Consider the following 16836-nt stretch of genomic DNA (forward strand, 5'->3'; position numbering starts at 1 on the left):
CAATGCAAACCTGTGTAGCTCTAATAAGGTTTAAACCTGAGTGAGGATTACCTTCTTAGTATCCCTTTTGAACCACTTGAGCCAACCACTTTCAATTATCAGATTGTTCCAGGGCAGATTTCATGTTCTTCAAAAGTTATAGATCCCTAACTTAACTTATTTTAAGAGGAAAAGTAGGTTGATCTCTAATCTTGGTCACTGACATTAGCTGTATATGTGTCTTTTCTCTTGAAACAGCTCGATGGTTATTCGGGACCTAACCTTACGCAGTGCTGCTAGCTTTGGCTCCTTTCACCTGATTCGTCTACTCTACGATGAGTATATGTTCTACTTAGTAGAACATCGTGTTGCCCAGGCAACAGGAGAGACACCCATAGCAGTCATGGGCGAGGTAAGAGAGCTATGACTTGCTGTTTTTTTAAAAAAAGAGCCTGAATTGCATTTCAGTCTGAATATATTAATTACTAATGAAAGCAGTGCTTCTTAACCTGCGAGGCTTAGACCCTGGAAAGACTGTGAAGTTATTGCAAAGGGTCCTTAAATTCCTCTGTTCATATTTATTTTCCTAACCCGAGGATACTAAAATTATAAACTGCATTATGTGAAAGTTCATGGAATGTTTTGATATATTATGAAGGTGTCTGTGTAAAAGAAAAGTTGAAGAGCCAGGGGTCTAAAAAAAATACCCATTGAGTGGGAAATAAGAAAGATTGATGATTCTAGTAAGGTTAAGGCTAGGGTATTCAGAGAAAAAAAATTAAATGTATATTTTGTAGATTATTATCTCAGTGTCCAAGAAAAAAATTATTTCTTTTTCAGAAAGATAATAGCAATAATGGTGGTGGTGGTAGTGGGGATAATAGGTGACATTTTAGGCACTTACTAAGTACCAGGAATATTTTTAAATGTTGTACATGTAATAAAACATTTAATATTTATAACAAAATTTGAGATAGGTACTATTTATCCTGTTTTACAGAGAAGCATCTGAGGTTCATACAGGAAGCTTAGGAAAAGAGAAATTAAGTGGTTACAAAGCTAGGAAGTATTGAAGATCTCTTTTGAATACTCAGTCTGGTCTTTGAGACTATGCTTCTAACCATTAAAGATATATTTAAAAAAATTACTGTTTTCTTCAGAACTTCTGGACAGTAATCAAAATGTCTTCAACAAGTGTCATTGAGCTAAAACTCAAGTTGTAAACAAGGGTAGGTTAATATAATTATGGATAGATGCAAATGTTCAAGAGAATTCAGCAATGGCTCATTTTATTATATGGAATTAATTGGATATATTTCATATCTTGCTGGATTATACCAGGTTAGACAATATAACAAATTACCAAAATTATATTAAGCAGTAAAGAAAACATGTTCAATTTAAGCTATATATAGTGTTTATTTTAAAACGAAGTATGGGGGTACGAGGGTAGTTCAGTGGTAGAATTCTTTCCTGCCATGTAGGAGACCCAGGTTCGATTCCCGGCCCATGCACTTCCCAAAACAAACAAACAAACAAAAGAAACCAACAAAAACAAACAAGCAAACAAAAATTCAACAAATTGTGCTGCAATAACGGGATACTTACATGGAAAAAGAATGAAATGTGACCCCGCCATACAGCATACCAAAGAAAAAAGAAGTATAAATAAAATTAGATACTTTTCCAAGTTTAATAAATACAATAATAAAAGTATAAATTAAAGATATGTTGAAATACAAGGATTTCCATAAGTATTCTAGGATAAATAAAAACCATATCAAACTTGTTTGGAATGTCAGTTGAAATATTCTTTTCTTTTATTTAAAATCCATTGGTTTTTACTAATCTGTATTTGATTGCATGATATTCTCCAATGACAATTATGCCTAAATGATGCCGTATACATATGTGTGTGAGATTAAGCAAGAATCACTGGAGCTTTTAAACTGTAGGCAGGCCCTCATGTGACAAAAAAAAAAAAAAAAAAAGCCCAGGACTTGTCTTCCCCTCATTGTCTCTTTCTTTAGTTGTTTTTTAGATGCCTGTAGAGTACATAAATGTAAAATTTCTCAACTCAGGGCTCAAAACATCTGAAATGGACATGACTTTTGAGTATTTAACACATTTGCCATCCACCTCTTATTCTCTGTGGCTTCTTTAACAAGATAAGCAGGATGGTAATAACAGAGGCCCTCACTGACCCCATCTGACTAACCCTTGTGTGCAGTCTTTGCTTCCCAGGGAACAGAGGCATGAGCATGAGCCGATCACACAGTGGAAAGGCTTGGCAGCCTCCTCATGTGCTTGGACAGGCAGTACCAGCTCACCAGCATTAAAATGGGCTACATAGCTGGTACTGCCAACTCATCATCCCAACAATGTAAATGTGTATGACAGATTGCCACGTGAGGCTAAGATATTATATGAATGAAATCTAGATGAGAAAATAAGGTATAAAATACCTTCTGTAAGATCCAAGATCTAAGCACACCTATTGATTTCTTCACTTACTACCCCCTTACTCAATTTATAGGGAAATCCTTTGAGCTGCCTGTACTCATCTATTATTTAACCCAGAAGGCCAATTAAGGCTAATTCCGTAGGTTTGATCTCCCCATACATTAGTGCCTCATACACCTGTGACCTGATAGACTGGTCAGCCTTGGTCACGTTTTCATATCCAAAATGTCTTGATTCTGAAGAAAAGGAGAATGAAATTAAAGAAAGTAGGTAGCTGTTTGCTTTTATTTGCCTTATAGTGTTATCATAGGCTATCCTGGAAACCAGGTTGAGATAAAAAAGGCTTTCATATGATGAAAGTCAGTTGCATTCTTAGCCCCTTAGGTAACTTCCCTTCCCAAACCCCATATCCAGAATTGCCTGTGTTCATCGTGGACAGAACACATCAGACTAAACTCCATTGAAATCCATAAGAATCACCATTATTTTTTATGGCTAAAAGTGGTTTTCAATCATCAGTAACAACAAAAAACACAAAAACAATAAAAACTGTCACCAGTTTTTGAAAGCTCATGCTTCACTTAGTGAAATTAAACTCTTGGTCTATCTACTGGCGGCCCTTTCTCAGTAAATGGCATCATGATCCTCCTGTTGATCATGCGGACTCCCGTATCCAAGCACTTATGAAGTCTGTGGATGTCTCTTAAAAATCTCACAAATCTATCCATCTTGCTCTCACTCTCCACTGTCATAATCCTGACGCAGTGCAAAGTTTATGCTCATTCCCAAACCTCCCATATTGCCGTTAGTATCATCCATGAAAAATGCAAAGCTTACTGTATTATCACCTTTTTAATACCCTTTAGTGGCTTTCTCTTGCTGTTAAAGAACAAAATTGTTTCCTTATTACACGAGGCCATGCATGATCAGGACCTGCCTCTCAGATCTACCTCATCCTCCCACTTCCTGCTGCTTCTGTTGCAGTCATGGTAGCCTCATCTCTGTTCTTATTCACCAAGCCTTTTTATCATGGACCCACTGCACAAGTGGTTCTTTCTACCTGGAATACTGTGCCCACCTTTCTTTGCCCAGTCTGACTCCTACTTATCCTTCACGTCTTAAATATCAGTTTCTCAGGGAGGTCCTTGGATACTCCTATTATGCTATTTGTAGTCCTACTCTTCATTCTGAAACTTGTGTGGTGCTAATTGCATGATTCTTTGATTTGTGTAATTGGATATTTAATGCCTATCTTCATGTGGAAATAATAGAGGACTTTAAGTAAGAAGAATGGAATTCTACTTCTAGTTCTATCATGTATCTCTCGGGCAAATCGTGTTCCATATTGAAACCTAGATTTCTCATCCCTGAAAGTAAATTGTTAATTTATTTAACAAATATTTGACAAGTATCTACTTTAGACAAACACTGTAATGATTGGGATACAATGATGAACAAAATGGATTTTGACGCTGCCTTCAAAGAACTTACATTTTAGTATGGGATGCATATTTATTAAATAATCATCTAATTACATAGTTAAAAATTCTGTTCAGTGCTATAAAGAAAAATTAAAGGGAGCTTAGAGAGCATAAAGCGTGAGGCACTTAATGTAGCCTGGGAGGGCCAGAGAAGGCTTCCCTAAGGAAAAGATGTTTGAAGTGAGATCTGAAGGGCAAAAGGAGTTAACTATGTGGAAATACTGAGTGAGAATCTGAAGCTAAGAGTTGGAGACCCCTCCAGGCCAAGGAAAATGTGTATGCAGGTCCTTCCTGAGATGGGAGGGAGCACAGCTAAGGGGGAGTTTTCAGGTGAAATCTGAGGTTCAAGCCCCAGGGAAACCAAATACAAACTGTCATATCAAACAGACAAGAGGCAGAATTGGCCTTTCTTCAACTTTTCTAATTAAAAAAAAAAGCAGATTTGGATTAAGATAGAAATCAAGTTAAAGTGATAGCTAGTGCTCACATGTGCTTATATGCCAGGTACAGTTCTAAGTACTTTATGTATATTAACTTATTAACTTATAACCACCCTATGAGTGAGTATTTAACCATTATCCCTGTTGTAGAGATGATGAAATAAGACTCAGAGCCATCAAATCACTTACCCAAGATCACATAACTGCAAAATTGTGAAATCAGATTCTGAAGCCAAGCACCTGATGCCAAAGTCCTCACTTTTATCTACCAGCCTTATTACCTACTGCAGGATGGAGTAGGGTTGGAGCAAGAAACAGCTCAGAAATCAATAAAGGAAAACAGTCACGGGCTTTGGTGGGCATTCATTTTGACTTTATGGGTGTTTTGTTTGGGGAGAGGTATCAGGCAACTAAAAATACCCAGAAGCAAGGAAAAGGGCTTTCCTTTTAAAGTAAGTTAAGAACAATTAATGTGTTTTCATTCATTTGAGCTCAGTAAATGAGTTTTTAAATTAACGTTATTTTCATTATTTGAGCAAGCATGTGAGGCCAATACATGTTTGACATGTAAACAAAGTATACAAGCCTATAACACCATGGTTTAAATTGTTGAAATGAATACTATCATATAATGGCACCCTCAAATTAGAAACAGAATCACAGTTCCCAAAAGCTTTCTTCTAAATTTCCTTCTAATGCTTCTATGTTAATATCAACTAATAAATTATTTAAACCATTTGCAATTCCAGAGTTTCATTGTTTTGCTGTGGGGGTGTGTGTGTATGTGTGGGTTTTTTTGTCTAGATCATAAAAAGGAAACAGGATTTATTTACTGTTAGATTTTATGCAGCTTTTGGATTTTTATTTAAGTATTATAAATGTGTCTGCAGGCTTTCTGGCAGTGTTGAAATTTTAAGAGTAGGAATAAAAGAAAATAAAATAAACAAGTTGCATCTGTTTGTACACCTGTTAAATTAAAACAAAAATCCTAAGGGTTACTATGCAATTCTGATAAGAAAAATTGAGCAGAAAAAATACCCTTTTATTTGAATTGTATGCCTATTTGGAATCTTTCTAACTGGGAATTTATTTGGTATACATGCTTCATCTCTTTAACATATACATAGTCCATTAATGTGTTTACTGAAATTATAAAACTTTGACTGCTTCCTAGATCACTTTCTGTTACTTTTTTATATTTAATCTATTATCTATATTTACATATTTATCAATTTGATTATACTTATTTAATAGTTTATCTAAGCTATACCTCTATAGCCAGCTTTTTAAAATAAAAAGTAGTACCAAAAGATGCTTTAATTATTCAATTGTGAATATCAATATAGGAAAGATAGTACTTCAGTAATATTTGGAGGGAAAAAATGAACAACCCCTACAGATTTCCCATCAAAGGAAAAATGTCTTGGATTCATCAAAATTGATACTTAAGTAGAAGGAAAAAACAGCTACAAAACCTTAAAACTGGAGAAGGGCAGTAATAATGAAACACAAGCTTTTGGGATAAAAGTTCAGTGAAAGAGTTCCTACTTGGTAGAAGTACAATTGTAGTAAATGAGCATGGATGCTTAAAGTAAAATCAAATGAAAGAAAAATTTCAGTGAGCCTTTTTCTAGGGCAGCTGGGAATAGACTGAACAATGTGCTTGTGGAATAATAAACTTATTATAGAACGTTTTTAAAGGAATGAATTACATCACAAGGTAAGATCATTTGCAAGGAAAAAAACATCTTAGAACAGTAGTAGCTTAAAAAATGTAAGGAATATTTGGCAGGGGTAATATTGTTTATTGTTATTTCTGGAAAAGCTTATTATTTACTGTGTTAATATTTTTCTAATTGAGCACCAGCCTTGTGACAACCACTTTACTAGGTATTTTATATTATCATTTCATATTCAGTGGAAACCTTGCAAAAAACGTGTATCTCCATTTTCCTCCATTGAGGAAAACAGAGGCTGAAAGTTGCCCAAATCAGAACCAGCAAGTGATAGAACTAACTTTAGAACATAGAACTGCCTATATTAAATAGCCAGAGAGGCTTAATCCACATTTTAATTTTTCACTATATGAATTATCAAAAGTTTCAAAATAGGAACTGATTTTTCTGTACTAGGTAACTTTCCAAATGCACATGCGCGCACGCACGCGCGCGCGCACACACACACACACACACACACACACACACACTTGCTCATAATCAGACACAAACCAGGTGCCTAGCATATAAGCTTTCATTATTTTGTTCCAGGGCTTCTTTCCTCTGCCTAATAGGATGCATCTTGATACTCCTACCACCCTTTCCCCTTCCACTTTTTGCTAGTAGATGTTGAGAATATGCAAGCTAAAAGAATATTAGTCTAAGCAAATTGTAATTGGAAAGATAAATTTGCCAGAAAACAACAACAACAAATTACACCCTTCAATTCCTCTGTGCCCACCCACAGACCAGACATAAGTCAACATTATTTTTCTAGAATGTTTAGTTTGGTTTTAGCTGTAAATCTGCTCCCCTACATTGGCACAGTTTCTCACAACTTGAAAATAAATTATAAAGTGACCCTCTGGAGGAGAGATGAAGGAGGCTGTTCTCCTGTACCTTCATCCTCCCGGTTCTTAAGAATTGACTCTGTAGGAGCTCTCCCATTTTGTCCTCTTTTTTTCCTGGTGTCTTATTCTGTTCCTTTTTCTCCCTGCATTTGAAAAAAGAACCTATTGACTCAGTGGCCTGGGCCACAATCTTCTCCCTCTGGGATCCCTGCTTATCAGCTTCATATATTGATTTCCTTCCTTGCTGGCTCTGGGCCATAACCTCCCCTCTCATCCCCTTCAGGGAATGATGCAATCCAGTCACAGTCCCCCAAAAGATGCTCAAAAAATATTCATGCAAAGAAATATGAAAGAGTGGTGGAAGTACAGATTACCATTTTATAGAATTTCTCATTGGATTTCATAGTTAACATACCCGATTTATTTACTCAGGAAAATAAAGCTTCTAGATCAAAAGTGCACCTTCTCCCTAGAATATGCCTGTCAGTAATATTTCAGAGAGCCTTTGCACAAAGTTGGGTTTTCATAAGTGCTTTCAACTAGAGAGCAATTTTCCTAAAGAGTTTGGAAGTGGGAAAAGAGAAGAAAATAGAAGTTCAAGAGTTCTTAAAACATTTCAAGAACTAAAATGGGCACTGTCGACATCAAGAGAGAAATCTCAGCACACAGTCCTCTTCAGCAAAGTCCACCTCTGAGCTATTTGTTTAGAAAAGAATAGACACTCTGTTTCTTGGGCGGCCTTAACCTGGAAGCTTGCTATATACATTCCCTGGCATAGATTAAGCATCATAGCTCCACCTGCTGGTCTCTTTTTTTATATTCTGTTATATTGTGCCTAGCCCAAGTGGCTCTGGCTTTAAGACTGAGTTCTTTGGTATTTTGCTTGTGGCCACAATTAAAAATGGTGGTTGTTGGTCCTGCTGATTTAAAAAGTGGCCTTTATTTGAGATGAGCAGGTTTCTAAATTCATAGGAATTGTTTCCTGCTTTACTTTATACTGCCATTGTACTGCACTGCTATAAGATATGTCACAAAAATATCTTATCTTCTATAAGAATATGGGCTTTGTGTGATGGTAGTACAAGTAGTTCAAACCTGTTTCATGCTTGTAAAGGTTTTCTTGGTACAGAGAGAACATGTTTCCACACATGCCCCCATCGACTGTCCAGTGGAGTGATAATGATTTCCAAAAAGAGAGCTGGGTGTTTTTGTAAGAAATTAAGAAGTACTCCGCTGATGCGACAAACTAATTCCTTGTCTTTCTTTTGACTAATGCCTTGCACAAGAGAAGGCAGTCTTAAGTTAGGAGCCTCAAGGTTCTTCCTCTTCCACCTTTAGTTTTATTTATATATAAGATATGCTATAGGTCCAACCCTGACTTTTGCAGGGCCCAAGTTACCGTATGTCTAAATATTTAAGAGTTATGAATCAAACAAATCTGCTCTGTCCACCTACCTTGATACATATCTTGATAACAACTTGGAAGGTCACATTTGAATTTTAAATTCTCAGGGTGCTTCAAGTTTCCATGTCAGAAAGTGGAGACGTAGAGCCAGACTCCGGGGTCTAGACTATCTTCTCTTACATTTCATCCTCCATCCCGTACTGTGAGAAGCTTCATGCTCATTCTTGTGGTCACTTCAGCCCAATGTTCAAGCCTCTGCAAATGCTTGCCTTTTGTCCCTTCTTTCCCCTGAAGAGCAGACCTGGAGAAGAGTGAACTCAGGACCTTTGGGCAGGGAATTTTAGATCTCAGGTAATAGGAGTATAACAGGCAGAATTGTGGGGACCGAGGGCACAGTTCAATAGGGCACATCTACTTGGCCTTGTGAACTCATGTTGCAGGAAGGGCCATGCCACAGGGAAGCCAAAGCTGACCTCTCCAAAGTGTGGGCCTCAGCACAGGGCCCCAGCTATGTCTTGGGCCTAAGGGTGGTACTGAATGTGCTGTTTTTTTGAAGCTACTTTTCCCCAAAAGCAACTAAGGTCTGTGTTCTTACTTACATAACCAATTCTCACTCATGAGTGCTTTTAAAACCAACATAAAGGTACATGCCTTGCTGTATTCCAGAGGAAAGGGGGCAATTAGAGTCATAATGGAAATATTCTGCGTTGCATATGACAGTCCAACAGCACACATCATCAGGAGAGCTGGCTAGCCTCAATGAGCAGGGCCAATGGTGATTTTAGGGTAGGTTGTGCCTTGTATAAAACAAACTGCCAGAAATCTTGTATTTCTCAGCAGGCTTCAATAAAAGCTATTTGGAAATGTACAGAAAAGTAAACTTTCAGGAAAAGACAAGAGGGAACACAAAATTTTTATCAAATGGAAAATTTACATGTCACACATTTTATAAAATTGGAAATTAAAGTCAGCAACTGTTTTTCCTTAATTGTGAAATGCTTTGATTAATTTGGTTCTCATTTGGAGACATTTAAAGAAATTAATAATGCTCTGAAAACACTTACGGTTGAAATTTCAAGAAGTTTCTCTCCACCATCAAAAACATCCAAAATAGTTGTCACTACCTAATCCTAATAAAGCACACTGCCCAGCTATATACGATTTGTAAAATTCAGAGCGTTACAAATTCAGGCTGACCATAAAGTGCTGAAAAGATTAGGTTTGGATCAGGAAGTTCCAAATTTGCATTGCGAACTCTCTTACTGCTTCCGTGGGGAAAATGTATGCCTTTTGGATAGCAGAGACAGAAGCAAACAAAAACACAGTTGTTAAAAAAAAAAACACGCAGTTGTAGTCGTTCAGACAGGATCTCCATGTTGATGTGCATCTGAGCTCATCAGCCATTTCCACACACACACCTTCCTCAGCCCTTCCCTCCTCTCAGTGTTCATTTGAGTCATAAGGGTTTGATCATTATATAAATCACCTCCAACTATTGACCTAGATTGTGTCTATAGTACCACCAGCCTTACCTTAAGTAAAGCCTAAGGCACACTTCCATTCCCAGACGAAGCTTCTTGTAGCCCTACTCCTCTGGAGGCATTTATTTTGAAATGACTTTTATATGACATTATGGTGGAATGGAAATTCTTGGGTTTTATCAATGTTCTTTTTTTCTTTTTCTGTGGGGGGCGGGGGATAAGGGTAGGGATGGGGAGTACACGGGCTGGGAAATTATCAATGTCTTCAGCACCGTTGTTTGTAAAAATCTGTTTTTAAAAACTGAATTTTGAAGACAGTCTGACTTGATGATTCTATCTAGGTCCTTTTGCAGTCATGAGCACATTTTCTGTCTATTCATACATAAGGAAATCAAAGGTTCAAAGAGTTTAACTTGTCTGGGATCGCACAACTGATAGTGGAGGAGTTGTGACTGCACATCCTGGGTTGTTCCTCCCGTGCCATGCTTCACACCAGAATTTACATTCTGTCTTTCCCATTTAATACTTTTTCAGCCCGTCAAGTTATATATCCTCTCTTGAGTCTTAGTTTTCTTATCCACAAAGTAAGGATATGAATAGCTTCTTCACATGGCTTTTGTGAAGATTAAAACTTGATAGGTAGGTAGGTTGGTAGGTAGAGTGGACAGGCAGGCAGGCAGGCACATTATAGGTACATGAATGTTGTTAATTTCATTTCCTTCCCCTTTCCTTTCCATAAGTATTTATATAAATATTGAAGCCATGTGTATTACATAGGATGACTATATTTTATTGCCTCCTACTGTGGGTTAGATTTTGAAAGTTGACTGTACCCTGATAATCCAAATAATAATATGTACAATTAGTCTATCACTCCATTGCTTTTTTGACCATGCAAAAAATTTTAGAAGTTGAAGTAAAACAGATAAAATGAAAGTGCATTAAGGCTTTAATAAAACTACTGTAGGGGGAAACATAGCCTGTAGACAATTTTTTAGTGTTGAGTCAAATGATTCATGGAATTACAAAGAATCCAAAAGCATTCTTTGGGATGTGGCCAAAGTGCTAATCAGAGGCAAAGTAATTCCGTGCTTTGAAAAACAGACTACAAAATCGAATGGAGGAAGAAAAAGAAAACTGAATGGCGTAATTAAGTCAATTTGGGAAAAAAAAGAAAAATTAGGGAAGAAACACAAACATAATTGGGTCCAACTAGACATTCATAACTAGACTTTAATTAAATCTTAACTAGTTGGAATGAATGAAAAACTTTATAAGTACCTGTGAAATGTGGTTAATGGATTATATATAGCATTAATGCAATATAAAATGTAAAAGCAAGTTTTAAGGAGACATCCCAATCATAAGAAACTACTTTAAAGATTTTAATGGTTGTCTATGCTTAGTGCCTGGATAGTCTTAAAGATTTTCTTTCCTAGAGCAAGTGATTCATTGGCAAAAGCTGGTGAAATGTATGCATATATGCATACATACATATATTCTTTCCTACACACATTTATCAGAAGTTACCACTACAGGCAAAACTGTTCTCCAGTCTGAGACCAGAGCATCACTTTATTCTGAATCTGTGTAGGCTGTTCCAAAAGTGAGTCATTTTTTCTAGTTAAAGCTTTTAACTATTTGGCCTATCAGTTGCTACTGATCATGGTCCCTAAATTGGTGGAAATGCCTAAGGTCATGTAGTAAAGTTTATTGCATGTATTCTTCTCTATATGCTTTCTGTAGTCACTTCCCATAGCTGATCATATGCCAACATCTTGGCGCCTGGTGGCCAGCCTCTGTGCAACTTGGACCCTCCTGTTACCTTCAGACAATGCTAGCATGCTTAGGCTTTCTGAGCTCCTGGGAGTGGCTTATAATGCAGTTGGTGATACAGGTTGACCTTCATGAAACTGTCCAAAGAGCAGGGTGTGTCCTCTTCCACAATGTAAAGCTTTATCATTAAATTTGCCTGGTAGCCTTCTTTTGGTGTGCAGCTTAGGGCCATTCTGGTCCCAGTACCCAACAGCTTTTGGTTTCCTCATTTTGATTTCTACTACTTTATCTTCAGTGACTTCCTTATGTATCATTAACAGCTTTCAGTTCTGTGATCCTGGTAAATTTTTTTGATACATGCATGTTATCAACAGGTGTACACCTTGAAATGCATTATGTAAAAAAAACTTTCAGAATGGTAGGGTGTTGTATACAGTTCAAATTCTATAAATGAAAGTAAAATATAAATGCCCAAAGTGACAAATATATCATTGAAGATGAATTGAGTCCTATATTCCCCACCCATCAGTGAAGACCATAAAACAAACAAAAATGAGCAACATTTACTATGATCTATTGTGGTTTCCTCCAGTACTAGCAAAAGAAAAAAAAAAAGGAGTAATGTCAAATGGTCTTACTCATGCAAATGTGACATGTTGAAAAGTAACTTTGGCATGAAGACGATATTTCCTACGATTCCATGGATCGTAGACTCTTTTTCCAGTATGTGATTTTTTTCTTGCTTCTTTCCTCTCATCATCATATATCTCACTATTATTTCTCCATTAATGATCCCACTCTGAAAACTATCCTCATCAGGAATTGCTCATTTACTATTTACCTCTAGCAATTTGTGAAGTGCATATAACACCTGTTTTCAGCTATATAGGATCATAATTTTACCTCTTAAGATTTTTTATTTTAAATCTACACTCTTTCTTTGCTGTACATGTGGAACTTAGTCATTGATCCCAAATGGTAATACCTGGAGGCATTGACTGTGTCTCTGAGATTGTTTGGTGCATGGTGGAGAGCACATGGCATTTAGTATGCAAATAGTTTCCTAGTAATCATAATAACAATCACTGAGATTTTGGTTTAATTTTTATTTTCAGCATTCTAAATGGTCAGATGTATTCCTTCAGATTATATAGAAACTTTTTAAGGATAATCTTTGTATTAAGAAAGTTGTCACATTTTCAAGGTTAAGTAGCAATATCAACAAAGTTTTTTTTAAAAAAATGCTCAATATGAGTCCAGAGTTTGAATTTAGACACTTTAGGTTATATTATTGCTCACCAATGACAAAAGTATTTTAATCACAAACAACTTTAAGAGATTTTTCAAAAATAAATGTAATTTACTTTTGATAGGCATAGAGGTAGATTTAGAGTCATCACTGCCTACTGGTTTACATAATTAGCTCTTGTGTTAAGTATTAATTTAAAATAAATAAAAATCTTATTGTATTGTATCAATTAGAAATACCTTATAAATGATCCTTTGACTTTGGGCATTCTATGTTTATAGTTCCAGTGTATTTAAATAATAGCAAAAATGGGTAAATAGTCCTTTTGGATTTCTTTCCCTTAGGTTATATTCTTAAATTTAAGAAATCTTGCATAATTTATATTGTGATTTTTATGTAGAATAATACAAGTTTCTGACCCATATGAGCAAGAAGAACTTCAAACAGCATTTCAGTATTTATGATTTTATATTTGTTGCCCATTAGGATATAATTATTAAGTAACGGGACAAACTTTCATAAACCTACTAGAAGTTATATATCCAGGAGGGCCTTGTCCTCTTCAAAGCAGTCACCTAGGAAGGCTATGCATTTGTTCCAGTCATGCTGCCATGGCCCCTAAATTGTAGAATACCTCTTTTTAAACTGCCTTTGAACTAAGAAATAATAAAGAGTTATTACTTTGAATATCCTGAATTATGGCAAAGGGAAATTTGATTTTGGTGAGTAGTCAGAAATCATTCCAGGGCTAAGAACAGTGAATCAATTTGGAATGTGGTTTGGAGTTATACCTGGATATAAAATACTAAGATGGGTTTTCTTGAGAGATACTCATAAACTAACTCTTGAAATTGATTGTCAAAGAGGAATTCCAGAACCTTGGACCTTGGAATAAATGTCTATGCTCCCTAGGTAGCTACTATGAAGAGCGGTATTTATTTAGGTGAAAAAAATATATGTGTATGTTTGCAAAATAAGATCAGTTTTATTACTTTATAGACATACCTTGTAGATGAAAAAAATACTCCTATCATGGAACTCTTTATAAGCAAACTTCCGAATGTAAGTAGAATTTCTGTCTCATCCTTTTAAGCGTGTTGAGAAATCTGAATTTTCAGCTTTTAAAAAAGTAACTTTCACCATTTAAAAAGCGATGCTTTGAGTTTCACTTCATCTTTTTCTGATTAGCTTTACCTCTGCTGTTCAGTTTTTTTATTTAGTGTGTCCATCTTTGTTCTTGTAAACTTATCATCAAGCTATTGAACCAAGGTAGAGAATAATGTCTAAGATGAAGGTTACTTTTTCCTTAATTGCTTCATATTGTTTTAAGCTCTTGTTGTTTGCATTAGTAACAATCAAGATGCCTTTCTTTTTTAAGGCAGGGCCCTATCACTTTAGCAAATAATAAGTCACAGGAGAGTTCTCACATTAAAAGTTTTGTAAAAATAAATACTCTCAACTTTGGGACTCCTAATATGTTTTTCAGTTTTACTGATATAAGCTTAAAAAACTACATTTAACAAAAAAGCCAAGCCGTAATTCTGTAAGGTAGAAACCCCAGATGGACTGGCGCATGGGGGATAGAGCTGATGCATCCTGACCAAGTGGGACTTTTCCAAATTTATTCTACCACATCCACCTTCATCCACGCCATTTGGTTTAAAGTACCCCCTCTTTTATCATTTCTAAGTTAAAATAATAAGAGTAAAATGGAACATGGAAGGCAGAGAAAATTGTTATTCTTTTGCAAAGCGGCTAGGACAGCTAAATTATGACAGTTTGAACTGTTCAAATCTGACAAGTTTGATTGGAAAAGTATGTAACCCATGTAGTTAAAGATCAAACTGGTCACTTGTTTACAGTTTTAAAAAGTCATAGTGTGCTGTTTTTACTGCAGACTAAAAGAATATTATTTTATTCTGCCTGAAATTTACTGTTGCACAAATGACTATTATTTTGCAGTTTGGCGATTTAAATGCTGTGTCTCCTGGAAATCTGGATAAAGGTAAGAATCAAAAATAATGTGCATTTTTAAGGACTTTCTTTAACTGAGAAACTCTCATAAAAAATGTAATGTGTATCTACAGCACTGTATTTTGTGGGAGTGGCATGCAGTTCTAGATGAATATGACAGGTCTTTTTGGAATCTCTCACTATTTCTCTCTTCATTCCTGTGCCTTCTTTGTGTGGGGTATGTGAATACAGAAAATTGAATTTAAGTGCAATTTTGAATTATTTTCAACTTACTGCCTTAAAATTCATTATAACAAATAACAAACAGTTATTTCTGGCCATCTCCAGAGTCATCGAGAGGAGTGATAAAACTGGACCACACATTTTTATTCAGGGCCCACCAGGCAAAGCAAAAGATCCTTCAGCCTACCATCTCACCACTTTGCACTTTTCAGTGGGAAAAAAAAAAATCAGAGGCAACAATGAAATTTACTGTCAAATCAAAAATCAGTGATAACACAATTTACAGCCCGAAGAACCTCATCATGATCTACAAAATCACACAGTAAAAACAACAGGGCTTGGGGGGAAATGGGGTTGGGATAGAGCACACAAACTTACTCAACTTTTCAAGCAGAGAACAAAGACAGTCCTGGTAAAAATGCTGGCAAGGTTTTATAGAACATGTAAAATTCTTAATAAACACTAAAGTAAATATTAGCCTTTCGTTTTTTTAAAAAAAAAACAAAAGTGAAAGTATCTTTCTGGAAAAAGTTATAAGGAATGGTTATGGCTGTTGAGCTCTGGAAACAGTGGGAAAATGCACAAAGATTGGGGAGAACCACATGACTAAAGTAGATGGGCCAACACAGCCAGCGCCTTATCTGAGAGCACTTCTTTATTTACTTTATAATGCATTACAGGGTGGGCCACTGTGGCTCAGCAGGCAGAGTTCTCTCCTGCCGTGCCAGAGACCTGGGTTCAATTCCCGGTGCCTGCCCATACAATAATAATAATAATAATACATTACAGACATAATTTCTAGTCAAAACATATTAATCTCAGCCTTTTAAATCACACTTCAGCTCTTGCCGCCAGCTGCTACTCAACCTCCACAGCCCTATGTGCAGACCCTAATACTCCCCCTAACTTTTCTATGGAGCCATCTTTTCCCCAGTTGATGATAAGAGAAGAAAAATCAAGGGGGCCATATTTCTATGGGGAGCTGTATTGGCAGCAGTTTCTGCTATGGTTGTGCCCAGGTGGTAAAACTAGACTCAGTAACTGCCTAGAAAGAGTTCAACTTAATCTGATTGAAGAGATACTTGTTGCACACTCACTATATGAGACATGCATAGAATATGATATGAAAAGCTGATTCTTTTTATACTGATATTGTAAGAAGCCAAAAATTTAATTATAAATATTTTACCTATGGGTGAGTTCTTTGATGTTTGATATATGGATATCTCCTTTTTTGGGGTAAGCTATAAAACATGTTGAAATCTTTCTTCAGTGTTTAAAAGGTGAGGTAGAAAGATAAAAATACATCCCCACTGTTTAAAATTCCTCACTCATGAAGTGGTATTCTATGCACTCTCCTGCAGAGAATTTTATGTGATGGTAAAGTTGTTTCTTAACATTTTCTCTCTCTGCTGTATTTTTGAATTTTAATAGTGCAACCTGAAGAAAATTAAATGGTATTCCTTTGTAATGAGGTTTTATTTATTATAAAATGTATTAAAATTTGGGGGGAACCCTGACTGTTTAATTAATTTCCAGAAGTGAATACCAGGTATTCATCACTGAGTATCAATGTTGCTAGAAATAGAAATTCATTATGCATTTCTAATCAAATACTGCTGCCTCAGTCTTAATAATTTTTTTTTTTAAATGGGCAGGGACCAGGAATCAAACCCAGGTCTCTGGCATGGCAGGCTATCTGCCACTGAGCCACCGTTGCCCGCCCTCAATAAATTTTTGTAATAACAGTTAAAGACTCATATAATATCAAGATCTACAACACCAATGTATACTAAAAAG

General features: G+C 36.1%; 1 protein-coding gene across 10 annotated transcripts in view; it reads left to right on the top strand.

Annotated features, from left to right (window-relative positions):
* Window positions 1-16836, top strand: part of RFX3 (regulatory factor X3) — a 382072-nt gene that overhangs the window by 357289 nt on the left and 7947 nt on the right. For 9 of the 10 annotated variants that reach the window (XM_077148291.1, XM_077148294.1, XM_077148298.1 and 6 more), the window contains 3 exons: window positions 238-391; window positions 13840-13902; window positions 14803-14845. In XM_077148291.1, the coding sequence (XP_077004406.1) occupies window positions 238-391; window positions 13840-13902; window positions 14803-14845 (260 nt within the window). The remainder of the gene's footprint in view (window positions 1-237; window positions 392-13839; window positions 13903-14802; window positions 14846-16836) is intronic. The other variant, XM_077148293.1, reaches the window with a different exon arrangement.

The sequence above is a fragment of the Tamandua tetradactyla genome, chromosome 2 (assembly GCF_023851605.1).
Source record: "Tamandua tetradactyla isolate mTamTet1 chromosome 2, mTamTet1.pri, whole genome shotgun sequence".
Taxonomy (NCBI): Eukaryota; Metazoa; Chordata; class Mammalia; order Pilosa; family Myrmecophagidae; genus Tamandua; species Tamandua tetradactyla.